This window comes from Centrocercus urophasianus, unplaced genomic scaffold, assembly GCF_019232065.1.
Source record: "Centrocercus urophasianus isolate 14NV4802_14NV808 unplaced genomic scaffold, USGS_Curo_1.0 seq_26, whole genome shotgun sequence".
In the NCBI taxonomy this organism is placed as follows: Eukaryota; Metazoa; Chordata; class Aves; order Galliformes; family Phasianidae; genus Centrocercus; species Centrocercus urophasianus.
This window is the reverse complement of record NW_024884822.1, coordinates 15594547-15620822: the sequence shown is the minus strand read 5'-3', so window position 1 is coordinate 15620822 and position 26276 is coordinate 15594547. Positions and strand designations below refer to the sequence as shown.

General features: G+C 57.1%; 1 protein-coding gene across 1 annotated transcript; it reads right to left on the bottom strand.

The window, feature by feature from the left end:
- Nucleotides 1–345: 345 nt before the first annotated feature.
- On the bottom strand, nt 346–19290 carry SH3RF2 (SH3 domain containing ring finger 2). Its single transcript, XM_042826592.1, has 8 exons — nt 18919–19290; nt 9370–9639; nt 7802–7897; nt 6293–6601; nt 4281–4375; nt 2761–2942; nt 1349–1692; nt 346–627 (listed from the first exon to the last, which is right to left on the bottom strand). The coding sequence occupies exons 1-8, from the start codon at nt 19288–19290 to the stop codon at nt 346–348; spliced, it is 1950 nt and encodes a 649-aa protein (XP_042682526.1).
- Between the last annotated feature and the right edge of the window lie 6986 nt (nt 19291–26276).

The window sequence follows — 26276 nt, the reverse complement described above, 5'->3', positions numbered from 1 at the left end:
TGGGTTTGGAACGTGTTTAACGATGGATGTGACGTTACAGCAGTTTTGGATCCGATGTTCATTGTGTCAGATGGACACGGGTGGTCTCAACACCAGTGACGAGCACATGAGCTGGAGCCCCATCCTGTAGGAAGGTGACATTTGCCGCTCGGATCCCCGTGGGCACAGCTGTGGCCCCGAGGAGATCGCAGCACGCAGCGCCGTTCCGCTGTGCCCGTCCTCCCGTCCCGCTTCATCCCCGTTCCCTGCGCGAGCAGCCGCTCCGTGTCACCGCCCTCCGGGGTCCCCGAGCTCCACACCACCCCCAGGAGGGGCAGATGGGTGCGGGGCTGCGGGCACTACCTGTCAGTTGGCGGAGACGCTGCTGTAGCTCTTCCTGACGGGGAAGGTCAGCGGCGCTGACAGCTCCAGCGATGCCGCCCGCGGGTGCAGCGCTCTGCGGGGATGCAGGGGGCTGCTGCCCAGGCGCGGGGATGGCATCGCGGGCGGCTCGGGGCTCCCGTCGGGCGGCGGGGGCTCAGCTGCGAGCGCCGACTCGGTGCTGCTGCGGGGCAGGCGCGGGGAAGGCTGCGGGCCGTGCCGCTTGGGCGGCGGGCTGTGGTTCTGGAACCGCACCGTCTTCACCTGCTGCGAGGAGAGCATCGCGTCACCGCGAGGGGCGGCGTGGCGCCCGCCTCGAGCACCGGGAGCCCCAAGCATCGCTCTGTCAACCACGGACCTACTGGGGGCCCCGGGGAGGGAGAGCTGTCATGGGGGGGAGGGCAGGAAAGCGTTCCCTTTGTCCTGCTCTGCAGCGAGCAGCCCAGCGGGGGGCTCGGCACCCAGCTCTGGTGTTTGCTCTTTCAGTACCCGAGAGATAAGGAGAAATGACGTCTCTGAAAGAGCAGTCAGGTGGGAGCAAGCTGCCCAGGGAGTGGAGCAGTCACTGACACTGGTTGTGTTCCAGAACTGTGGAGATATGGCATGGGGGGATGTGGTTGGAGGTTGGTGGCTCCCCTCGTGGTTTGGGGGTTAGTTTGGGGGGTTTGCAAGCCATTCTATGGTCTGCAGGCATGGCGGGGGTGGGTTGGGGTAGGACTTGCAGATATCAGAGGTCTTTTCCAGACTTAATGGTTCTGTGATTTATGGGGACTTCAGTGAGGGGGCCTGATATAAGACCTCAGAAAGCCTCAAAGTTTGATCACTGCCACTGAACCAATGAACAATGGCCCCTTCTGGACACCCTGCAGCACTTGGCCTTTCTGAAGGGCTTAATTTGAACAGCAGAGTCAGCAGCACCAGTATCTGACAGCTTAAGGCAGGCACCAACCCCAGTAGCACCCATCGACCCGTGGGCAGCACTCTGTACCTTGTCACTGCTGTTACGGGAGGTGTCCGGCTTCACCAGGATGGATGGCGGGGCCGATGCGGGCGGCCGGGGCACCGACTCACTCTTTGCCAGAGGCTCCGTGGTGTCCAGGATCACCGAACTGCAGACAGATGGAGTCCTGCTTTCCCCTCCTCTGACCACGAGTGCTGGCAGGGCTTCGTGGGAGAAGTTGGGCCTCGCGCCCATCTCGGCTGTGCCGGCAGCGGGGCTGCTGTGCGCTGAGCTGCCAGCATGTGGGTACGGCTGCAGCCCGGCCGTGGGAACGCGGCGGAGGGAGCTGGCAGCCTGCAGCCCTGCCTGCCCCGGCCTCTGCAGGGACCCATCTGGGGGTGAGAAAAGGGGAGGGCAGGGCAGAGTGGTTAGCGGGGTCCCAGCGGGAAGGCGCGGGGCAGCTGCGTGCAGCGGGGGGCAGACAGCCCTGCAGGACGTACTCCCAGCACTGCCCGGCCCTGCGTGGTCCTGCACGGAGCCCCCCGAGGTGCCGTGGGGGAAGCAGCACCCCGCAGGCCTGGCGTTCCCCATCCTCTGCCGTTGTGCTTTTGGCCGAGCACATCTGTAAGTTTGCACCCGAGCCCCCCCACGGTTTGCTGCCATTGGTTGCTCTGCACTGGCTGCTCCATCTGGCAGCTCCTTTCCAGGCTGCAGCACTGGAAGTCGCACACTTAATTTCCTTGTCAGTGCCTCGCTGTTTACAAGATTGATTTTTTAATAAGAGCCACCACAGGTGCGTGGGGTTCTCTACAGCAAAACAGCTTTTAAGTCTAAAGCCTCCAACAGTGGCTCTTGCAAATGAGCCAGGTCCCAGCCAGCATGGCTGTCCATCTGCACCCCAACCTGGGCAGCGTGCTGTGGCTGCTCAAACACATTCAGAAAGCTGTTCCAAGGCAGTGTACCTTTCCACCTGCAGCCTATTCATGACTTCGTGCATCTTGGATATTTCCATGCTGTAAAACTTTGCTCCTGAAATAGAATTATTCTATTCTCTTGCTCATCCTTCCTATGCTTATTTCTAATTTTACTCTATTCTCTTTGAGTTATCAGAATATGAGAAGTATTCAGGATATGAGCTCACCAGCACTCCTACAATGGCACTGCTGAGTTTTACCCTTCTGTTCTGAGCTTCTTTCTTGATAACTCCTGATAATACCTTAATTTAACCTTCTGTAAACGCCTGTGCACGCGGAGCTCTCAGGGTCCTCTGTGACAACCCCCAAACCTCTCTTCGGAGGACCAAAACCAACGCAGCTCCCGGTGCTGTTTGCACAACCAGGGCTCGCAGTTCCCCACAGCAGCACGTTGGCAGCACCTCGGGCATCCCTGCACGCATCCCAACCACGGCGCACTGCCCGCAGGGCTGCACCGCCCGTATCCCAGCGCCCACCCGCACTCACTCTTCCTGGTGCAGCCGCGGCCGCGCCGCAGCGCCGTGTGCCCCAGGGGCAGCGCTGCCTTCAGCGCTCGGCTCTGGCGCTGCGCGCTCTCGGAGGCGCTGCCCTGGGAGGACACCGACGAGGCCGACAGCGTCCACGAGGCGTACAGCGCGGGCAGCTTCGAGTCGGGCACGCTCGGCTTCCTGTTGGCGAAGGAGCAGAACGTCAGCTGGTGGTGGAGGAGCGCGGCGCTGTGCGCATTGGAGCTCAGCGCCGTCAAGTCCTCCGCTGCAGCGCCGGCTCCGATCCCGGCGAGGTGGGGTCCGCGCGGACGCCTCCCTGCAGGGCTGGGTGCTGCTGCTCCAAATAATTCAGTGCGAGTCCAGGGTGAGGTTTCCTGACGGCTCCCCCACATTCCCTGTGCAGACACTGTGCACTGTGAGCCCGTGGCCGGGTCTCTGCCCAACCTGGGTGTATTTCAGGGAAACTGAGGGCACGGGCAATTTTTTTCTCTCCTAAAGTAAGCATATATTTTAATGATTGCTCTTCCTAATGCATTCACTCAGTTATATCCATGGCTTCCAGCATCTGAATGCCTGTTCTAAAGCAGTGGCATCACCGTGGGAGCAAGAAGGCCGCGTCCTACAGTTCCCCATCCCTCTGCTTTGGTTCCATGCAAGGAAAATCAGACCTGAGGAGGGGAGCAAAGGAACTGCTGGGGAAGATGCCGGCCCTGCCCCTGGCCAGCGAGGTACCCTGCAGGCAGCCGTTGTGGTGCTGCCCCAGGTGCAGCTTCAGCTCATCAGGGCCGTGCCCCACATAGGGATGGAGAGGCATGCAGCTGTGGAGACACGGGGACATGGGGGGGCCTTGTCCTTGTGCCCAGTGCCTGCAGTGCTGCCTGCGGCGTGGGGCTTTGTGCTGTGGGCACTGCATGCACAAGAGTCCCCCTGCAGCCCTGCACAGCTCGTGGGGTGCTGCTGTTACTGCAGAGATGACTCACAGTGAAGAGCCTGCCTGCAGGGTTTGACCAGAGGGGGTATGAATAAAAGAAGGGCCAACAGGACTGAAGAAAAGTAGATCTTGTCACAGCATCTTTCTCAGAAGCAGTAGGCAACCAGCCAAGGGCAGTGAGCAAGAAGAACGCTGCTGTGCCATCCTACCACACAGGTACCCAGTGGCATAGGGCATGGAGGACTAAAGAGCACCTGGCCTAAGGCAAAGCACCACGAGGAGTGCAGATGTGTGCTCTGCCTGGGCAGTAGCAACAGGAACGGTCAGAATCTGTCTCAAATCTTTCCAGTACTGTACCTAAATTCTGCCATACCCCTACAACAACCTTCAGGGTCAGCCGCCCCAGCAGTCTGTGCAGTTCCTACTGAGAAATGCAGACACCCATGCACGGCCCCAGCCCCAGGCACACAGCCCTGCACCCCAATGCCCCTCCTGCAGGCAGGAGCCCAGGGAGCAACTGGGCTGGGAAGAGGCATGGATGCAGTGCAGAGTGCTGTGTGACCCCCAGCACGATTCACACTACGTACATGTTGGCTGAGAGGTGATGCTGCAGGTGGGGCAGAGTGACGATGGCTGCCGAGTGCCTCAGTGATCCTGGAGCAGGATAGTAGGATGCGCTGACCTACCGAGAGGAAACAGAATGCAGTACGTTAATGTGAAGAGGGGCTTATTTTAGCCACTGGAGAAACCATTGAAATCACTGGACGGGCCTCTCCCATGCTTCCAAAAAGACAAAAAAGAGATACAGAACCTCACTGAGTTGCAGATGGATCCAGCAAATGAGGCGCATTGTCATCTAACGAGCACAGAATTTTCTAGGGAAGATGAACCCTGCTCTTGGTCTTGAAAGCAAAACTTCCAAAAGCAAAACAATTGAATCTGAACTCCCTGAGCTGACCTGGCTGGTTGCTATGTGTGCCCAGCAGAGCAGCACAGGATGAGCGGCACCAGGACAGCGCAGTCCATCCTGCAGCACCGTGCTGTGCTGCTGCTGGAGTTAGAAATGGAGAGAAAAAGGGAAAGAAAGGGAAACAATTTGTCTGCTTAGAAGACAGTGCTCTGGGAACAGCACAGGGACCCAGTGTGAGGCACCTGTTTTAGAATCAACTTACAGTCAGTGCTTCTCACTGGCACTTAGGAAAGTAGGGTTCACAGCCTACAAAGCAGGACAGTAGCCACGTTTCGGGCAGGAGACAGTAAAGCATCATAGGCTGGCACTGCTCATACCTTGATGTGCCTGGAAGCACAGCCCTTCCAGACCTTCCAGCATCCTTCTGTCACTGCTCCACGCTTCTCCCACAGCCCTTGCACCCCTCCTGGAACTGCTGCCTCTTCTGTTATGCTTCTGGGCTCCCACCCCCAACATCTCCCACCCCCCAGCACCACCCCAGCGCTGTGGCTGTGCCTCACTGGGCGCTGTGCTCACACACCGACTGATGCACAGCACACAGACCCCTGTGTGTCCCCAAAGAAAAATGGTTGTTCAGAAGGAAGGAAACCTGAACAGGCAGCACATCAACGCATCTGTGCTGCTACTTACGCTGTTGACAATAGCTCACACCGAGACACTTTCGGTAAAATTATACTGGGGTCATGAGACACAGTACCATTTCAATTGAATTATGGTTCTATTGTAGGGCTTCATTTCCACTCACATAAAAGAGGGCCTAATATCCAGGGCTGTTTGGAGTCTAATGCTAAACACAAAATGCCTGCTGGGTTTTATTGTGCGGACACCGAAGTGCCTGGGGCTGGCTTATTGCTTTATAAAATGTTGGAGCAGCCTTCAGTGTGAAAGATGCCACATAAATCTAAACAGAACCTTTTTCCTCCCATTGCAGATGATCTGTGAAGATCCTCTATTGAGATCTTCAGATAGAGCACGAAGCAGCAACGAGGCTCTTTGCCTCTTTGCCTCTGCAGCCAGCAGAGGATGCGCTCTCAGGGTCAGCCTGCACCCCTGGGTGGCTGCGAGCAGGAGGGCTGCCCAGGGACTGCCAGTGTGCAGGAGCCATCAGTCTGGAAGCAGAGAGCTGCAGCAGCAGTGGATTCGGGATAGGGCAGCAACCCCAACTTCCAGGAGGGCTGACACCGCTGCTTGGAAGCAGCAGGAGGTGGGGCACTGCTCCTGCAAGTGCTCTCACACTGTTGCATTTGTCCTTCGTGCAGAAGCCTGCCCTGCAGCGGCTGCCAAGGAGAGCCCAGCAGATGGGTTCTCCCAAAATAGGGGCTTCAGTCAGGCTTTTATGCTGGGGCTCAGGACGATGGCACGGCCCACGGGCCCCCCAGCCTCCTCCTGCCCCAACAGGGCCACCCAGAGCAGGTGCCCAGGGCCACGTCGAGGGGCTTTGGAGATCTCCGAGGAGGGAACTCCAGTCCCTTACTTTCCATGGGTTCCCTGGGCTCTAAGAACCGACCTTCCCTGTTCACAAGTGTCCCCAGCAGCCCACTGAGCCATAATCCCCCAGGCGCTCTCGGTCCAACCATCGCATGCCCTCCATCTGGCCGCCCGCCCCACGCCACCCCGCAGCAGCCTCACCTGGGCGGGGGTCCCGCGGGCCGCATCCTCACTGCCGGCAGCGGCCACGCTGGGGTTGCTGGAGCTGATGAGCACCGGGGAGCTGATGCGCAGCGCGGGGCGGTCGGCAGGGGCGTGCACCATGCGGTTCAGCGTGTTGAGGGCCGTGGTGATGGAGAAGGGCCGCAGGCTCTTGCGCCGCGCGTCGGGCGCCTTGTGCAGCTCCCGGCCCTGCGCCTTCGGGGAGGCAGCGCTCAGCGGTGCGCAGCGGAGCGGGGTGGGCCAGGAGCCTTTGCTGCTTTGCAGGAGCTGCCGTGCTGTCGTGTTTGGCTGCAAGAGACATAGGGAAGGCCCAGGGGCTGCTGCGGGTCCTCCTCAGCAGCACGGCCGCAGGCAGGACGCAGGCGGCTTCATGGGCATCTGTGGAACACGGGGCTCGAGTGCTTCCCTGCCACGCTTTCAGCAACAAGTTCTGAACACAGAATTATCAGCGCGGGGCTGGCAGCCAAATTAAAACTGGTTTGGAAAACACACGGCTCACACAGCCGGGAGCTGCCACCGAGCCCCCATTGCCTGCGGCTTCTGAGCAAGGCTGGAGCCCGCTGTGCCTCTGCAGCCCATGGCACTGGAAGTGCTCGTGGGAAGGGCCCAGCCCTGAGCTTACAGAGGCAACGTTCAAGCAGTGTTTCTTGGAAACTGCTGATCACTACAGCATTAATACAAAGGGCATGTGGTGACAGTGTTTTTCACCAGGATGACTGCCAGAGGAATTAATCATGATTTACTGCTGACATGAACAAATTGCAAAACTTGGAGATTCTCACCCACTCATGTGAGGCAATGCGCCCGGCTGGGGATGAATGGCAGCGGCTGGCGTGGGGCAGGGAGCTGCTGCTCAGTGCTGTCATTCTGCTGCACGGATTATTTGTTCATTTCCTTCCTCCTCACTTCTTACAGCGAGGTTTAAAAAGAATCATGTGTGCACATGCACACATACAGGCTGGTCATAGCGTCATTTCTCTGTGCAATTAAACCGCAGCCAGAGCCCAACTTCTCTGCCTTCTCTAAGAGCAGAGGGCCCATTAAAGGGCACGGATGGGAGCATCAAAGCCAGGAAAGCCCCATGCCTCTCAGAGCAGACACATCGCTGCTCCTCTTTGGTTAATTCCTAACTCCTTGGTGGCTCTGCGTGGCCCCGCCTGGCTCATTTCTGTTAACGTCAGGCTTAAATGAGTTAAAACAATTTAATTAAATGAAAAGGTGCTTTAGCAAATATATTAGAGCTTCAAACAGGATGTTCTACTGCTGCCCTTTTATAAAACAGCCACAAAGATGTGTTTGCTGTAATTATGGTGATTATAAGTGTTAATTCTGTTTCGAGGAATTCTTGTTGGTGCCACACTCCCACTCTGCAGCTGCACCACAGGAGCAAAATTTGTGTCCAGAGCGCAGCTGTGAGGGCTCTGCCTGCTGCCCATGCTCTGCCCCCGCCTTCCCCACACTGCAGTCCCATGCCAGGGCTGTACCCACCTCCACAAACAGCACGGGGAAGATGCCCACTTTGTCGCCCAGCTTGCCCTCGGCCCAGTTGCCATCGACTCTGCTGATGACGGTGATGATGTCTCCCTGCAAGGCAGAGCGCTGTTAGCGAGCGGCTCGCCCCACATTTCACAATGCTGCACCTCAGTGCTGCTCCCTTGCCAACCCTCTGCTCCTTTTGGTGTGTCCTTGTTCCCAAACGCAAGTCCTTGCTCAGCACAATGCTCAAGCGTGGGTTTTGTGTAAGGGTGCAAGCGTGGCTGAATGCAGACATGGGCACGAGCCTGGCGAAGGGGATGTGAGACACAGAGGTGCTGTCTGGGGGCTCCCACCTTGGGGAAACGTCTCTGCAATCACCATGCCCAGAATGAATAACAAAGATGGCATTTTAGCTCCAAACCAAGCAAGAGATCAGTGTGAGTGGTGGGGCAGTTGGTGTCACACTGCTACAACTCTCAGCCCATTACTTCAGGAGCTGAAATTGCCCCTGCTATTGAAGTGCAGGTTTTGGAAGTACGATGGCGGGGGTGGGTGGCAGGTGGGGCGACAGGCAGGGGCTCTTCCCAGCATGGGGATGCTGCCAGATCAGGGACACTGCAGGGCTGCAGGCAGCAACAGGAAGATGGAAGATTTTTGGAGGTCTGCATAACAGTCAGCTCTGCTTCTGAAGAATGAGCTCGAGCTGTGCTGCACAGCAGGCAGGTGCAGCCGGAGCACTGGAGCAGGCATCCCAGAGAGGTTTTGGTGCTCCTACGTGCAGTGCTGCTCTGCACTGCTTCCCCTCTGGCTCCTCTTCTTGGTCAGGAGGCACAGGGAACTCTGGGATCTTTGGCTTCTTGCCCTGCATGCACCCCACATTCAGCCCTGACCCGCTGCAGCCCACACCTGCCCTGTGCCTCTGTTTCCTGCTGGCCGGAGTGCAGGAGCATCTGTGCTGTGCTGGGAGGGATGGTGGCTTCTGCAGGGACACTGCTGCCTCCAGGCATTGCTCTCTGCTGTGCTCTGCACTGCCTCACCTCCTTCTGACAGCACAGTGACAGTTGACTGCTGGGAGGTGCAGTTGCCCTGAAAGCCATATCCTCCAGCTGAGAGCAAACACGAGCTCTGCAGACTTTGGGGAATGAAAGGAAATACAGGAAAAGTTCAGGTCCTGCTCTGCAGCGTGTGCCTCCAGCAGGCTGCCTGAATGCGTGTAGGCTGTGTAAGAGAAGTGTTCTCAGACCTGCAAGCAATTTTCTTTGATATATCAGTGGGTACCTTTTTAGGCTCTTTCAGTGATCTGGTGGGAGAGCAAACTGCCACCAGCAGCTGCTGCTCATCAACTCCATCAGTCAAACCGGGGCCTGAAATGGCTGCTCAGGGTCACACTGTGCTCTCCCAGGATGCTCTCGTTCTGAGTCCGCGCACCCCCCCGGGGGAAGCCGGCTTTAGTCACTGCTGTCAGTGTCTGTAAACCTTCCTGGCTCTCAGCGCAGAGCTGCTGTGGCGCTGAATGCGATGCAATCTAAAGAAGAGCACCGGCCCGGCCCGTAGCGCGCAGCCCCGCAGGGCGGTGTTACCTTGTGGAATGACAGGCAGTCGTTGTTCTCACTCCTATCCCTGCTCCTCAGGTCGAAGTTGTAAAGAGCCCTGCAGAGAGGCGGCGGCAGCGGCAGCTGTTTGATGACCTGCACGGAGCTGGCTGGGAAGACCCCGCTGACGCCGTTCAGCTCCCCCAGGTACCAGTTCTGGTCCAGCTGCCGCAGCAGCACGATGACGTCCCCCTTGTTGAAGCGCAGCTCGCCGGGGTTGTGGCCCCGGTACGAGAACAGCGCTTTGGCTCGCGGCACCTGCGGGACGAGGAACGGCACAGAGCTCAGCCGGCAGCGGCGCTCATGCAGGCACAGCTCGGCAAGAATTTGTCATTACTGGGAAAAGGCAGAGGGATAACAAGGCTGAAGTGTGCGTTGGCTGCGACCAACTGCCCCCATCCTTTCTTGATGTCTTTTTCTAATGAAATCGAGCTCCAAAATACTTCTTCTAAATGTGTATCCAGATGAAAAGCAGGCTGAACTTGTCTGAGAACATTAAGGAACAATTCATGCCTTAATGTAGCCATCCCAAGGGATCCTACTGCCTGCTGCAAGCTCCCTTCTAATAAAATCTCCCTGGAATGAATTTGGGTGTTTCTGTTCTGGTGTGGCTGGAGCTGACAACAGCTGTGCAGCTCCCAGCAGCTGCCACCTGCAGTGCACAACAGCACGGGGCTGGGGAAGAGCCCTTAAGATTTTGGTGCTCAGTCTGGGTTACAGGAAGAGAAGCTTCTTAATGTTACTGTTGTCATGATACGATATGAGAAAGAAGAGAGATGCCAGAATCAGCAGATGCGAGGGACCTTTAGCATCCTGACCATCATGGAAATAAACCCATAAAGTGCATTTAAAATAACAGCCTCCCTGACCTTTATCCACACCAGAAAACTCAATTTAACACAACAGGCAGCAGACCGTTGCTCTGAATGAAGGCAGGCCCACCCTGGCCACAGTGCTGGGGGGGACTGGCAGCTGAGCTGCAGCAGGTGCCCATCCTGCAGTGTGTATGTGCTCTGCTGAGCAATCCGAGACGTGCCTTTGGAAATCAGCGAACTGGAAGGCTTGCTTTTAGTGCTGTGGAGGAGTGATGGAGATCCTTGAGCACAGTGCTGAGTCCCACAGCAGCACATCCTAAAACAGAGCAGCCCCTGTTCATGCTTTCAGTGCTTTGTAACGTTGCCGTGTCGCGGCGGGAGTTATCTCCTCCGAAAAGCAGAAAAAAGAACTGCGATGGCAATTGATTTACATTCAAATAGCTCCTTTCATCCGGCAGGAACCCGAAGAGCCCCGAACACCGCGCTGTCACAAAGGAGACGGGCAGGGCTCGTCCGCCGCACGGAGCGTGGAGGCTCAGCAGAGCTGTGCTGCGCCTATGGATGGAGCTGCCTTCCATGGGATGCTGCTAGGATGGCAGCACTCAGAGCTGGGGTACCAGCATCCTCCCGGGGCATCGGTCACATAACTCTGCTACTTCAGCACAGGCTGTATTTGGGCACTGACGTCCCATCGTGTGTCAGGTGAGCTCCATCTGGGCTCACATCAGCTCCCCAGAATGGTCCCCGCACCACCTGCCCAGCCCGGACCCCTGGGAGAGCAAGAAGGGGGGGAGAAAAACACAGCACTGGTTTGTTTGGGGTGACCAAAGAAGCACAGAAAAGGATTGCAGTCTGGGGAAGAAAACATCTTCCAGTGCTCCCAAATGCTGACAGGAGGAGAAAAGAACCAGGAGGAGAAACATTTTATGTGCTGCATTTTCTTCAAAGCATTTGGAACAGGAAGCAATTAGTTTAATGTTTTGTTCTAATTGACTCGTCTTGTCTGTTAATTTGCAGTAATAGTAAACACATGCACTTGGCTTAGTAACACTGAAAATGCATCGGTGAAAAAAAAGGGAAATCACAACAACCAAATTCAGGAGAGCTTCGCTCAGCCATCCCCACTCAGTGCCTGGGCTGGAAGTCCAGAAGCAGCAGTGCTGCCCGAGGAAACACCCTGCAAAGGCATGGCAGTGCACGGCCCTGTGCAGCACAGGGAGCAGGGGCTCACAGCAGCACGGGGCAGCCCAGGACACAGCACAGGTAGCACTTGTGTTAGGAGCAAAACAAAAGGACCCATGCAAACTGTGGAAGCAGGCGTGTAGAGGAGGAACACAAACGTCCGGGGATGATGAGAGAGTGGCTGCACAGCAAAGTAAGGCCGAACATAAAAGGAACCGAGAACAAGTTATGGAAATGTATTGAAAATAAGAGAAACTCTGAAATGAAATGCAAACCTGTTACTACAGGGAGAAGTCAAACAAGCGACGGGGCTGAGAAGTCTGGAATGTTCTTCAGCAGGAGGAAGGACAATCGAACCCTCTATAAAATTAGTTTTAATCAGACAGAAATGTGGGCCAGAACAGAGTGCTGAGCGGGATGGGATGGGGATGTCTGTGCAGAACTCAGCCCTGGGGGGTGAGGAAGGGGTCATCGCGCCCCGAACAATTCCTGCTCTTCTGCAAGAGCTCCTGGAAGGCAGAACTGCTCCCAGAGGATGGGAACTTGTTGCAGAACTTGTGGATGCAAATATCTGATTGTCAATGTTAGTGTTTCTGCACTTCTTTAGCATCCCAAAACTATGCAGAATTTTGGTCTGCTGGGGGACACCCACAGCAGGAGCAGCGCAGCACCTCCCTGCCCTCTGTGCTGTGGGTGACTGCTCCCACCCGATGGAGTTGAGGCTGAGAAAGGAGAGAGAACTGTTTAATTATTTTCGGCATTTGGCATCAGCTGCGCCAGGCAGCCATCCAACACGTCTGAGTCTCCCTCCATAGCAAACAAAGACACAAATTGAATACATGCATGCGAGTGTAAGGGAGCGATTGAAAGCGTCTCCTCATAGCTGGGAGAAATGTGCGCTGTAATTATCTTCAATGGGCTCGTTATAACCTCCTCGCTACTGACAGCGGGTGAACGTGAGCACAGCCTCACAGCACCGAGATATCAAGAGGAACGTGTGCATCGGGGTCCAGCTGGGTGCCGGCAGAGCCGATGCACGCCTCGCTCCCGGCGCCGGCAGGGTGGGCGCTGCCTGCGGAGCCGCCGCCGCATCCGGGCCGTGCAGCGATATTCCCGTAGCACCCAGCAGCCTCGTCGAGAGGTTTATTTCTAGGACAGCGCCAATCTTTGTCAGGAAGAAATCCAGCCCTGGGCATCTTCCAGCTTCGTTGCTCCCACGCTGCGATCTCCGGGTCGGCGGCTCGTCGTGCAGCCGTCGGTTCCGCAGGGCTGCACGCAGCGCCTCGCGCCGCTCCCGGCCCCTTCTGTGCAGGCGGAGCTGCGCTGCGCGGAGGCCGATCGCCATCAGCGCCGCGTCGCAACCGCGGCGGCCTTCGCGGGAGCCTCCAGCGAGGCGCTGCCAGCCCTCGGTGCGACGGACGAGCCCTGCCCGTCTCCTTTGTGACAGCGCGGTGTTCGGGGCTCTTCGGGTTCCGGCCGGATGAAAGGAGCTATTTGAATGTAAATTAATTGCCATCGCAATTCTGTTTTTCTGCTATTCGGCGGAGGAGATAACTCCCGCCTCGTCACGGAACAAAGCCATCCGTAGCAAACCCGTCGCTCCCATCTCCTCGGGTAATTACGTCTGACGGCTCAGACGGCTGTGGTTTCTGAGCTCCCCTCCCAGGTCTGCTCCCACCCGCCAGGTGCCAGCAGCTGCTCCCAGCCAGCGCCAGGCCGGGTCTGCGTTCCTGTGGGGCAGGGGGGTTGCAAGCCTAGGGGCTGTGAGTGTGGGGGGCTGCAAGCACAAGCCCGAGGCCGCAGCCAGGCGTGGGAACACGGCCCACAGCTCTGAAACTGAAGGGCGAGTGGGGATGTGAGGAGGGGGCACAGAGAAGCCTGCACACACGAGGGGCAGCAGAGTGGGGAGAGCAGCCGTGTCCTGCAGGCCCACAGCCCTCGGGATCAAACCCCTTCTGAGCAGTGCCTGCTGTTGATGTGGCTTCAGGCTGCAGGGAGGAATGGGAAATAGGGACAGCGATGTCGGGAGGCATAGAGCAGCCCTCATCGAGGGCTCTGCAGCAGTTTGTGACTCAGAGCCGCCGCTCCCGGCCCTCGGGCTCTGTGGAGCTGCTGCAGCAGCTGTGGCAGAGGACAAGGCCATATTAGGCTTCACCTGGCTGATATAAAGCCACAAGAGAGGTTTGAGGCGAGCAGAGCCGGTGCCAAGATGCCTTGTCTCAGAGCTGTGCTCCTCGGTGCAGAGCTGGCAGCGATGTGGGGCTGAGGGCTGAGCTGGGACCCACAGCTGGAGCAGAGCCAGGGCTCCGCTCTGTCTTTGGGGTCCCCCCCCCGCTGTACGTGGCTGCTCTCAGCTGGCTGTTGGTGCTGCTCTCAGCACGCTGCGATGGCGGCTGCGCTGCGCGCCACGGCTTTCAGCCGCATGGAAAACAAATGTGTCAGCCCTCGGCGTGCCCCAGCACGATGTGCTGCTGTGCGACCACGTGGCCCCGCCGTGCTTGTCTGCCATGCGGGGAGGAACCCCAGCACTGCTGCTCTCCACTTCCCACCCGTGCGTGTCCTCATTGGCTGCAGTGCTGTCTGCTGTGCCCATCGGGCCGTGGCGGGGCAGGGCCGTGCAGCAGTGCCAGAGCTGTGGAGGGGCTGAGGCGGTGGCTCACGAGGCTGCAGGAAGCCGATGTCTCCGTGCCGACTCCTTGCCTCTCATTAAACCTGCCAGCGCTCTGCACTTTGCTTTTGCCCTGCAATGGCAGCTTTGCTTTCATGTTATTTCAGCAAAGTGCTTGCTTAAGGATGGTGCATCTCTCCATTCCTCTGTGACCTCTGCCTAGCAGATGTTGTGATGGTAAGTTTTCAGCTATATGTGATGTGTGATGCGCTGCCCTTGGCTGACCCGTGGGCCAGGCCTGGAACAATCACTGCCCACACGCCCTTGGTTGCACTTGCTGTAGCCCAGGCTTGCAGCCAGATGAAGGAGCTGCTCTCCTCCTCCTGTGCTTCCACTTCCAAAAGGAGTTTGACTGCCTCTGAAACCAAGGTATGCATGATCCCAGCAGATGTGGTTTCCCAGCAGGCAAGGCTTGCTCTCCCTTCCCTGCAAAACCATTCAGAACTTCTGGGTTCCCAGTTGTTCTGAACCCAAAGGAAAACCTCATAAGGGATCTGATTTCCACAAGAAAGATATTTGTCTCTCAGAAATAGTGCCCAAGCTGGCACTGGCATTGGTAGAAGAGGGGTCTTCCCCAGGCCAGGAATGGAAAGCTAGGAAGAGGAATGGAAAGATCAATGGCTCAATCACCCACTTACAAGTCACCAGGAGAAAGTTTTCATATAAATTTGTCATCACTCAGTTGTACGGTGCCTCGCACAGTGAGCTCCTGAGGCTAAGTGGAGTTTGAGTACCTGAAAATTAGTAACAGCAGAGCAAATCGCTGCACTGAGGGACAAGCACTGCAGATTCCCCTGTGAGGAGAGCAGAGGAGAGGTAAAGCAGAGTGAGAGAAGGCTCAGCCCGAAGCACGGCGCTGGTGTTCTCACTGCCTCGAGCCGTGCTCCTCTTGGGCACTGCTGAGCTTCGCCTGGCAGAGCCAGTGTGAGCGTGCCTGTCGCAGTGCCCGTGCCAGGGAGTGCAGCACAGCCCATCCAGGTGCTGAGCTGTGTGTGCCCGAGTGGCAGCCAGGTGACGGCGGGCAGCGGCGGCCAAGAGCCTCAGACTTTCAGCCTCCTCGCTGACCACGGCGCTTAGAGGTGAACGCGCTACCCTGCAGAAATCCTGCTGTTCTATTCCTGACTCGCCATCTGAGTCTGACTCATTGCCTTGGTAACAAATTAAAACACTTTCATGTATTTGCAGCTCAGCACCTCATTTTGTGGAACCAGGGAAACTGGCTCCTGCCGCTGTCCCGGTGCCCTGCATGGAGCGGCCCAGGAGCGCCCGGCCCCGCTGTGCCTGGCTGCTGGAGGCACGCAGTGCTGTGTGGGCTCTGCGTGGGGAACCCGGCACCCTGCCTGCCCCGTGGCTCCACGGTGCTGTTCTGCCTGTGGCTGCCGCTGCCCAGGACAGATGGATGCTCCGGTGCCACGCTGTGCGTAGCTCCAGCTCTGCTCCACGGCCGCAGCTGAGCACAGTGCTGTTGAATGCAGCTCTCTGGGGTATGCATTGTTGGGTGATGGATACTGATGTGGCTGACCTCTACTATGGACACAAGAAGCTAAAACCACGTGCAGAGGAGGAAAAACCATGCAATGGTGAACAGGGCAAAGACTGACACTTGGGTCACCCTGACAGGAGCAGTGGAAGTGAACTGGGGCAAATCTCTCCTCCCAGAGCATCGCCAGACCCCACGCTTAGCAAAGTGCAGCCCTGCACTGTGCAGGTGGAAATGGCCTGGGGCGGGCTGGCCCTGCATGGAGCTGGGCTTCCCCCCGCAGCTCAGTGCCTGGCACAACAGCCCTGTGACAGCACGGTGACCGGCTCTCCTCTTCCAGGAGGTTTTGCAGTTGGGTCAGAAATGTGTTTGCCCCTGCTGGGTGCAGCCACGAGGGTGGCTTTGTGTGAGGCTTCACCAAGATCCAGCAATCCAAATCCTGTCTGTCAAATTCAGAAAGGAGCTGGAGATGTTTCTGGAGGAGCAGAAAATACCGAGCGCGGGCTCTATATATAGTGCCCATGTGAAGGTGGCAACGTTGGAGTGCGATGTATTTTTATCCTGGAGTGCTGTTATCTGCCCATCTCCCACGACGTGCAGGAGGGGCGGCTGCAGCGCGCAGTTCCTGCAGGGAGCAGCTGAAGTTGAGGCAGTACGGCGTGCTGTTCTGGCCAGCTGCAGGGCTCAGAGCCCTCGCCTTGCCTTGGCCCCCGCTTGTCTCTGCCCTGCGTGGGCGCCGGCTGGGGGTGCTGCACTGCAGCATGCAGCCTCCTGCTGCCCACTTGTCCGGGCTGGGGCCGGGTAAAGGGATGCTTTGGTGCAGCAAGAATCGCATCCTGCACATGGTAGGGGCGGCTCCGAGGAGTTCAAAGGATTCGGTGTCAATTATTTGTGCGTTCACCTCCTAGCAAATGCTTTCATTCCTGAGTTCCAGACGGTTTATTACGTGGAGATCCTGAAAATCCAAAGTCTTGTCCTCAGCACAGACGGTGAAGTCCCGGGGCCCAGGCAGACCTCCCTGGGCTGCCTCCTGGGCAGCGCCCCGCAGCACTGCCACCTGCAGCCAGCTGGGCTGGGCATGGCACGGTGAGAGGGGAGCTGATGGGTGGTAAGAGAGAGCTTGGGATGGGCTGCAGCTGGAACTCCTGGCTCCTTACAGCTCCTGGCTGCAGCCTGTGTGCTGTGCTCCCAGCAATCCTGCAGCTCTGCTGGGGCTGCTGGTAATTTTGCACACCAAGAGGTGTGGATCTTTGGTTTGCTTTGGGGATTTAGTTGGTGTTTTTATCATGCAACAAGCTGGCAAGAAAGCATCTCTGGGAGGCGAAACTTCACTCGAACTTGTGATTTCTCAGCTCCGCGGAGTAAAGGAAGTTTATTTATAGGTGGTCTTTTCTGTAAAACAAAACGTGTCCTCTATCCTGCCTTGATGGTGCACAAGGCTGCAGCGCAGCACGGCGCTAGATTTATTTGCTCTGCAGCATGAAGTGGTGCACATCCCAATGGCAATCAGCAGTCTGCAGGTGGGGGTGGTGCTTCTTTGGAGACCCCACCACCTCCCAGCACACAGAGAGCTGCACCGGGGAGCAGCAGGAGAGCGGCAGTGGAGGAGCAGGATGCAGAGAGCTGTTCTCTGGGCTCCCAAAATAGAGCAAGCGTTTGTTTGGGGGTGGCTGCCCCGTGGGAGCCCAGCCTCAGTGCTGGAAGCCCTGCGGCAATCCCAGCACTCCCTGAGCAACTGCTGGATGGCTGTGGCCAACCCAGATGGTTCCTTTTGGGAACACATGCACCCCGTGGGGGTGGGGACACCATATGCTGCCCATGAGGTGGTGGGGACAGCCACGTTCCTGGGGTCTGAGCACAGTGCCACAGGGGCTGACATCAGAGTGCTCGGGAGCTGCCTGAGTGTGGGACAGCTGGCTTCACTGCTGACAGTGAGTGCTTTTGCCCCCTCTTTGGGATTTTGGTAATGGGGTCATTCCAGGAGTGTTAGCACAGCCTTGAGGATGCCGGAGGAAAAGTAAATCAGCTCAGTTCAAACTTTTTCACAGAAGAAGTCTAAAAATAATCGTGAGCCCAGATTTCTGTTTTGGGAGAGCAGTGCTTGTTAAATAATAGTGACAATAATAATAGTAAAAGTAGTAGTAATCGCAGCATTATGGACTTCTGCTGCCTTAGCCAAGGCCACGGAGAGATGCTGACTCCAGACTGAGCACAGGGTCCTCAGCTCTCCGGGCTGCCACTGTTTGGTGGCCCTGGCAGTTGGCTCAGGGTTGGACCATGGCAATGCCACCCTGCTGTGTGCTGCCCCGAGCTGCGAGAGACCGCTGGGAACGCTTGGGAGCCAGCAGGGAGCTGCCATAGAGCAACACCCACAGCTGTCCCTGAGCATCCTGAGCACCGGTAAAGGGATGGGAAAGGGGTGAGAGGAAAGCTGCAACCTGTGTGCTGCACTCCTTGTGGCGAGCTGCCCTCCAACTGAGGTATGTGCTCGGCTGTGCATTTCAGGGCCATGCTGGATGTTTCCCTGCAGGAAGCCCCGGGCCAAGAGCTCAGGAGGTTGGTTTGGAGCTGGGACGACACTCTGGTGGCACTGAGGCCCCTGGCTGTGCACATCCCTGCTGCACAGAGCTCACAGCCAAGCAGCAGCATGGGGCCTCCATGGCACAGCAGCGACAGATCTGCTGCAGGTCTGCCGTGTCTGCAGGGCTGAGGGGTGCTCTGGGCTATCAGAGACGTGGCACAGAGTAGTGCAGGTGGATGAAAAGGAAATTCAGAAATATAACCCCAAATTCAGGCAGAGGTAGGCTCCCTTCATAGGTCTCATGCCACGTCCTAATTATTTCCAATAAGCTTTTGTACTGTTAGAGAAAATGACAGGAAAAGCTTGCAGCTTTAAAATTATCTGAGGAAAGCTTCCCTAGATGAAAGTAGAGTTCACTGAATCTCAAGGTGTTTTGCTAGGGACTCAAATGTCACTTTACCTTCCTCTTTAATTCTGAGGAAACTGAGGTGCCTCTCTCCATCTCTGATAGTTACTGCCCTGCAGTGATTGACCTGATGGCTATCACACCCAGTGAGTTGCCTGAAAGTTAAAGCATCAGAAACGCCCCATGAAAGTCAGGAGGGACCTGAAAGCTCCAGCGAAAAGCAGCAAAGTTTGTGTAAAGAGGAAGGCAATCTGCATTTGTTTGAGCCGGGGGCTCAGTGCAGTTACTGCTATGATGAGCTCCAAACAAATATCACAAGGAAAACAGCGGCCGGATTTGCAAACAAAAGAACAATCTCTCTTACTCCAAACATCCGTGCAGCATTGCTGCCACGGCAGTTTGGCATCCCGGCACGCAGGGACAGAGCTGTGTGCTCACACAGCGACGAACGCGGGCGCTGCTTACCCCATCCGTGAGGCTCCTGGGGGCGGTGGGCGGCCGGTGCTGGGCGAGCTGCAGACCCCGCGGGGCCCTGCGGATGCAGGCGGGGGAGGACAGGAGCCCTGAGCGCTGCACGGAGCCAAAGCGGGGCGCATTCTGCCCGTACCTGACACCATCCAGCAGGCGGATGAGCAGCAGGTTGGCCGGCAGCTGCTCGATGCCGCAGAGGACGAGCGTCCTGCACTCGGGGCACCGGAGCTCCTTCTGGGACTTGAGGATCCTCTGCAGACAGGGCTTGCAGAACGTGTGCTGGCACGGCAGCACCTTGGCCGTGGCGTCGAGCTTTTCGAAGCACACCGGGCACTCCAGCAGGTCGAGCAGAGCCAGGTCGTCCATCGTCGGCACCGAGCTGCCGTCACGGCCGTGCCGGAGACGCCCGCATGGCACGGGCACGGGCGTCGGGCTGAGGCAGGCACCCTGCGCGGAGGGGAGGAGGAATCAGAGCGGAGCTCGGCTGCTGGAGCCTGTACCGCATCCCACCTACATGGCAAGGCAGCGCCTCACGAGCCCGTTTGCAAATGCCTACTTTGCACTCCCATCCAAGCTGCGGTGAGTCAGTGCTGATTCAGGAGCGAGGGGGCCGTGCCCAGCAGCCCCGCGTGGCACCGCGCGGTGGGGCAGGGCGCGCACCGTCCCGGCAGCACCCCGAGGAGCTCCGGCCCTGCGCTGCTCTGCGGGCGCCTGGCGGCGCGGCACGGTGCGGGCGCAGCCCGATAAGATCAGCCTGAGCTGTTTACTCCCGGCTCCGGCTCCAAGCGGCCCCTCGCACACCCATGCACCGCCTCGCTCCCAAGATCGGTCCTAATTAAGCTCTCTGCCTACCGGTTTTGACAGCAGCTCTATAAAAAGCCCTCCGAACACAACTACGATCCCGTTTTACCTTAGAGGGACGTGGGGAAACTCTGTGCCGACGTCCTCACCCGCCAGGTAGCCTCAGCTCCCGCAGCTCAGCGAGATTATTCCTCCCACAGCACAAAGTCACTCAACTCGTTCGGCTCCTTCGGGGCTGCGCTGGCTGCTCTCGGGCGGGCGGCTCTGGGCTCAAGTCACAGCTTGTGGGAGAGCAGCAGCTCCCGTGTGCTGGCCAGGTGAGAGCAGTGCCGCCTGTGCCGAAACTTCCCCTGGTGATGGTGTGTGAATACGGAGGTTTGGGGGTGTGAGCTTCTCACTGCTGGGGCTCTCCCTGCCTCGGTCATGGGGTGCCCATGGCCACAAACCCCCTCACACACAGCTGGGCCAGGGCTGGGCACCGGCAGTGCTGCTCCCATGCTCTGAGCTGCGGATGCTTGAGCAAGCCTGGGGTGCTGCTGGGGATGGCAGAACCCGGCCTTGTTCTGCCCGAGCAATGCGGCTCCATGTCCCAACATGAGTCCCAGCGGTGGCTCCAGCAACCCCAGCTGTGCCCACGTCCTCCCTGCACAGTGATGGGTTGATGATGCCCAGGAGGGTGCTGTTGCCTGCAGCACTGTGATGCCCACACAGCCCTCCAAACGCTGGGCCACCTCCACCCACACCCACTCAGCACGGCTTTCACAGAGGGCCAGAGCGGTGGGAAGGTGCAGTTCTGTGAGATTTATTTTGCACACCTCCATTTCTGGGCCCATTGGGCACAGTGCACTCCCAGGCTTTGGCCCAGAGGGATTTGCTGTCCTGCTGGGAGCTCCCTGTGCAGCACCAACCACTGCCGCAGGGACGGCCGCAATCTCAGCTGTGTGTTTGCAGCCTATGAGTTAGAGGAAACGACTGTAGATCTGAAGGGTTTATTTCTATTTGGTGCTTTTACACACAATGCAATGATTTGTGAGTGCAGGACACACTTCACTTCTCTGAGGAGGGCTATTTCCAGAAACATTCAGCAGATACAGTAAATGCTCTTCTTTCAATGATTTTTCTGCACAGTGTGTTTTTGTCAGAGCAATTTCTTTCAAATGGCGGCCATTTGGCTCAATTAAGCACTGACATCTTCAGGATAACGCACAGAAACAATTACTTCACTCCGTTTCATCTCAGGTCTCCATTTACTTTGGTATTTCTTTGTAGTCTGTCATACGCTGATTCGCGCTCGGCTGACAGCGCACACTTTGTAATGCATGACGTCGAGAGCAACATCCTGTGCCAGGCTGCTGCTTTAAGATGCAATGTGTGACATCAGCCATATTGAGAACAGGTTTTGAAGTCTGGTTTTTGTCGTGTTTGTTGGGTTTTTTTTTACATTTGCTTCTCTATTTCTGCTCTGTGGTTCGTACGCACGCGGTGTATTTTCGTCTGACTGGAAACGAATTACAAAACACGGCGCAGTTGGGAGCTGGTGGGGATGAAGCTGAAAGCTGAGTCTGTGCTCGCAGGTAGCGCTGCTCTCAGATGCAATTTGTTCACGAGTCCTTTAAAAATTCTTTTAACTTTTCCCAAGTCCTGATTTGAACTAGTTGTGGTCAATGGGTGGGACTGAAAGCTCCTACGAGAAGCCTGCACACCTCACCACACGTTTCTCCTGCCCATGGTGGATTTCCATGGAAATCTGTGGGCGCTGCACAGGCGCGGGTGAATCACTGCTGCCCTGCATCCCAGCTGGCCCCAGACGCATCCCAGGCACATCCCAGCTGCATCCTGACCACATCCCAGCCAGTCCCAGCTGCCCTCCCACTGGGTTCTATCTGTGCTGGCTTTCAAGGCCAGGGCAGAAGCAGGGTGCCAGGTGCCAGGAACCAGCTCCAGTGTCTGGGGGCTCTCCGAGGGCTGCTCTTTATCCTGTGCAAAACAAGTCTGTTGAAGGCAGGCATAGTGCTGGCAATCGCCTGAGAGCGCTGCCATGCGCTGCAGATTGGGGCAGCTCTTTCTTTGCCCCCAGCAGCGTCCACGCAGCTCCCTGCCTGCTGTGCACCACGAGCCCTTCAGACAGGGGTGGCCGCTCTCCTGCCCAGGAGTTTCCAGCTGCCCTGCCTGGCACAGAGAGGCTCTGATCCTGATTGCAGTCGCTAGGCTTTGCTGCAATATAAAAAATGGATGATTCCAACACTTAGCGTTACACAACTCCTTAAATCTTCAAAGTGCTTTCCAAATACTAATTCAGCTGCGGAACGCCCCTTGGGCTGCGTGTCACCCCCCCACTTTGCATGGAGGAGCTCAAGGATGAGGCCAGTCAGCAGACCAGTGCCCAGTCTGGGGCTGGGCTGTGCAGCTTTCCTGCTTCTCAGCATTCAGACCGTCCCACAGAGCTCTATCATTTGCCTCGTAACTGGGGTTAAAGCACAAAGGCAGAGCTGCGAAGCTGCTGGTCCTTCCCTTTCATTAAGGAAGTCTGTGCTTGATGCTGATGCTGTAATTAGCTCTGGGCTGGATGAAGCCGTGTGCTGCTCCTCTGGGGCTCCATTGCTCTGAACCTGTGCGGCAGTGCACAGCCCCAGTGCTGGCAGGGAATCACGCAGTGCTGGGAACCTGCAAGGGACATTCCAGAGGAGCAGCACTGAGGGGCTGTGTGCCCATCTGCAGGGGCTGCAGTTCCAGCTCATCCCCGCAGTCCCTGCCAGCAGCAGCCCTGCCTGGTCAGGTCAGCCACTGTGGAGGAGAAGTGTGGAAACAGCATTTCCTTCCATCAGCTTTGAATTTCACATATTGTATCTGCTGAGCATTTGGAGTTCTTGTGACTATGAGACAGTAACTACAGAAGCCCAGGTCAGCTCCGGGCTGCACTCAGTGGGGCCACAGCAGTGTGCAGGGTCACAGTGTGTGCGGGCAGCTGGGCAGCAGGGCATGGGCTGCAGCGCCTTGTGGGGTTTATAAAAAGCTGCTGTCGCTATATACAGCACGGGTGGGTGCCACATGCCTCCTCCTCCAGGAAATGAGGGACCCTTCGTGCTGTTTTTAGATCCTGGAGGGCAGGGAGAGGGGGTGCCACTTGCGAGCAGCTGCAAATTATAGCTCTCATGCTAACAGCTTGTCCTCCTGCCACCCACGGCCCAGGCACAGCGCATGGCTCAGCGCCCGTGGGAGGGCGAGCGGCCCCCCAGCCCTGCTCAGGGATGGGGAACCGCAGCGGCCACGTCCCCACGCACCGCTCCGATGCCACTCACACTGCTGTGTGTGCCCTGTGCTGGGCGGCTGCAGGGGGGATGGAGCTGTGTGGGGGCACGGAGCTGGGTGGGAACATGGAGCCAAGTGGGAATGCGGAGCCAGGCATGCAGACAGAGGCAGCGTGGTGATGGCTTTTTGGTCTGGGACTGGAGTTGCTCTTGGGGAGGGGAAGGTGGGGAGCCCAAGGAGCTGCTGATGGAGCTCCATCCCTGCAGCACCGCGTCCGTGTAGCGCTGTTGTTTGTGCCCACAGTGCAGCAAAGGGGTACAAAACTGGGAGCACTATGCCTGCTGCCTGCTACCTACCCTATAAGGGCTGAGTCTGCAGGGGGTGATTTTCAGTTTTTAAGATGAGAAGAAATAAAAGCTTTCAAGAAGCAATGGACCCGAGCACCAGCCCAAAAGGCCTCTGAATGTTGCCTTGAGTGCTGCTCAGCTGTTCCTCATGCAGGGCTGACAACAGACAATGTCAGGATTCAGTTACCTCATTAAACACAGCTGCCAGGAGCAGTGCTGTTGCTGTCCCCCCATGTTCCCAGGTGCTCCTGCCCAGCAGGATGGCAGCAGATGGGTTATATCAGGCATGGGGCACCTGCACAGGGCACTGCAATTTAGCAGCAGCTTCCTGCTGTCCCACCATTCCCTGAGGAGTCCCAGTCAGTGGGCATGGTGCCTATCCTGCCCAGGGGTGCTGCTACATCTCTGCAGCATGTTGGCTGCTTGCAGGCTGCTCCTCATGCAGCTCAGCTGTGGAGATTTGCTGACAGTGAGCACATGCAGAAAGGAAAAGGTTTTTCTTTGCTTTATGAGATCAAAGTGATGAGGGTATCTTTTCTGTGGGGCAAGGAGAAGGATGGGGCAGTCCCCCACTGTGTGACAGTGAGTGGTGGCAGATACCTGCATGGCTGGGTCCCTACAGCTGGCAGCTCAGTGTGCAGCTGCTGTTGGAGAGCTGTGCTGAGTCTGCTCAGCAGTGCATGGAAATGCTGCGTGTGGCAATGGGATGGGGCTCAGGGCAGGGGCAGCTGCTGCCGTGCTGCTGGCAAGGGCCCCTTTGGTAGCACAGGGTGTGCCTGTCACTGTGCTGTGCAGGAACGAAGCTGTCGTGGTGCTGTGGGTCCCTGCAGCACGGAACTGTGGAGAGCAGCCCAGCAGTGACAGCGCTGTGCAGGCTGAGGGGAAGAGGGGGTGGGGGCTGGGCTGCCCCTGCTGTGGGAACCTGTGGAGCAGCACAGGGAGGCCAGCTTCCTCCTCTTGCTCACAGGCAGTTACGGTTAATGTGGCATGCTGATATTTCCTCATTCACCACCATATTTACTGTGGTCATGCCGCTACCTTCTCCCCCATTAGGTCTCACAACCTTCCTCTTTGTGCATCCAGGGGTGTCTGAGTGCTGGTGAGATTTTTCCCAGTGTTTATACAAAAATTAAGTTTTTCTTATGCCAGCAGCAAGGATGCCCACTTGTGACCCCGCGAGGTATCTTTCTCTCCTGCTTTCACTTCCTGCTCTCTTCAGCACACAGAGCCCCCTCCGACTCCATTAGACAATGGCTGCAGCTGCCTTCCTGCCTGCCACTCCCAGCAATGCAGCGATGATGCGTGGGATGCAGCCCAGCTGAAGCCCCTGCACATCCCTTTGTGAGTAGCTGCCTGCATCCCTTCCTGCTGCTGCTGCTGCTTTGTCAGGAGGAGCGCCGCAGCGCTCCAAGGAAGCGAAAATGAGCAAAGAGCAACAAAACATTTCTCAGCAAAATGTGCAGGTGGAAACATGTCTTCAAAGAGCTGCAGTGCAGTTCACCACCACTTCTCTATCTGTCCTCGTTTGTACGTATCCTGTGTTGTTGCAATAGACATAAAGCAACATGTTACGCTCCTTAGGGCAAGGCTGTCTGCCTTTGTTCTGCAAACCTTCGGAATGCTTCCAACAGCATTTGGTGCTTCCTAGTGTGCAGAGGGGGTGCAGGCTGGCTGTGTGCTGGGAGGACACGCTGCTAAATCCAGTGGACCAAAGGCTAAAGGGATAACCCTGTGATAATGCAGATTGTGGAGCTTGGTGACCTCTGTTGTGTGCAGCATCACCGCTGTGCCTTCAGCAGGATGGGGCCCAGCGCGGTGCTGTGAGCAGGGCTTGGCACGGCCCGCACTGTGCTGGTGGCTGCAGGGCTCCCAGAAGGAATTCTATGGGAGTTCTGGGCCTGCTGTGGGTCTGTGGCACTGAGCTGTGTGTAACATGGGAGCCGCTCAGCTGCTGGTGTGGATGTGCAGTGCTGCTGCCATTGCTGCTTTCAACTTTGTTTCCTGTTTGATTGTTCTCTTAATCAAAAGAAAATGAACTCCAATTAAGGTATCTTATAAAGTGTGGTTCGTGGCAATTAGGACTGCTGTGTGCCTTTGAACAGCAGGGCTTGCTTGGCACAGGGCGAGTCAGGGAAAGGGGTGGATGGGGCTCCCAGGTACACAGAGAGCACAGCCTGATGGATGCAGATCAGTGCTCCACCACGTGAGCTAGTCATGTTGGGGTGGAGCAGGCGGTGGCACAGGCACTGCATGGTGCTGGAGAATGCAGAGGTGTGCCTGGCTGCACTCATGTGGCACGTTGCTGCATGCCCACAGCTTGTGGCACCATAGGGAGGGCCATAGAGGCCTTCTGAACCCCCTGGTGCTACATGGCCAACTCCTAATTAATAATAAATGGGTGTGTTGAGAATGTTTAGCTATAAAGCTCTGGTTGTGAATGATCAGCAGGATGAAGACAGGATGCTCCGCTCAGGTTCCAGTCAATGCAGCTTCCTTCAGCAGCAGAAATGTGCTGAAATGCTGAAGCTTGAAAGGGAGAGCCTTCACCTGCTGTGAGTGCTTGGTGTAAACAGGTGTCGGGATCTCTGAGAGCTGCCAGCAGCTGCTCCACTGATGCATTTTGTACTAAATACACCCCTCCTTTCCCTGCAAGAGGAAAGGCGAGCCCTGGTCGGGAGGGGCCCAACAGGGCTGGGGGAGATCTGGGGACTGCGGCCCCCCAGGGCTGCTCCTGCTGCCCCACAGCCCCGTCTGCCCCTGGAGGGAGCTCTGCTGCAGAGCGGGGCCGGAGCCCAGAGCCTGCAGGAACTGGCGATAGAGGCTGAAAGCAAAAGGGGATGAAATCTTAATTGGATCTCCACCGCCCTGCAGAGAAACGCGTTTGGATTAAAACGAAACGGAGCTTTGTACTCTCAGGGTTTCAGAGCCGGAACGGGAGAGTAATTATTCACAATT

Excerpts from the sequence above, each read along its gene's own strand:
- SH3RF2 (XM_042826592.1), bottom strand. The coding sequence starts at position 19,290 with ATGGACGACCTGGCTCTGCTCGACCTGCTGGAGTGCCCGGTGTGCTTC. Across the intron at positions 9,640-18,918 it reads CCAGGAGCCTCACGGATGGG|GTGCCGCGAGCCAAAGCGCT; the intron begins GTAAGCAGCGCC and ends CTCGTCCCGCAG. Across the intron at positions 628-1,348 it reads CCCGTAACAGCAGTGACAAG|CAGGTGAAGACGGTGCGGTT; the intron begins GTACAGAGTGCT and ends CTCTCCTCGCAG.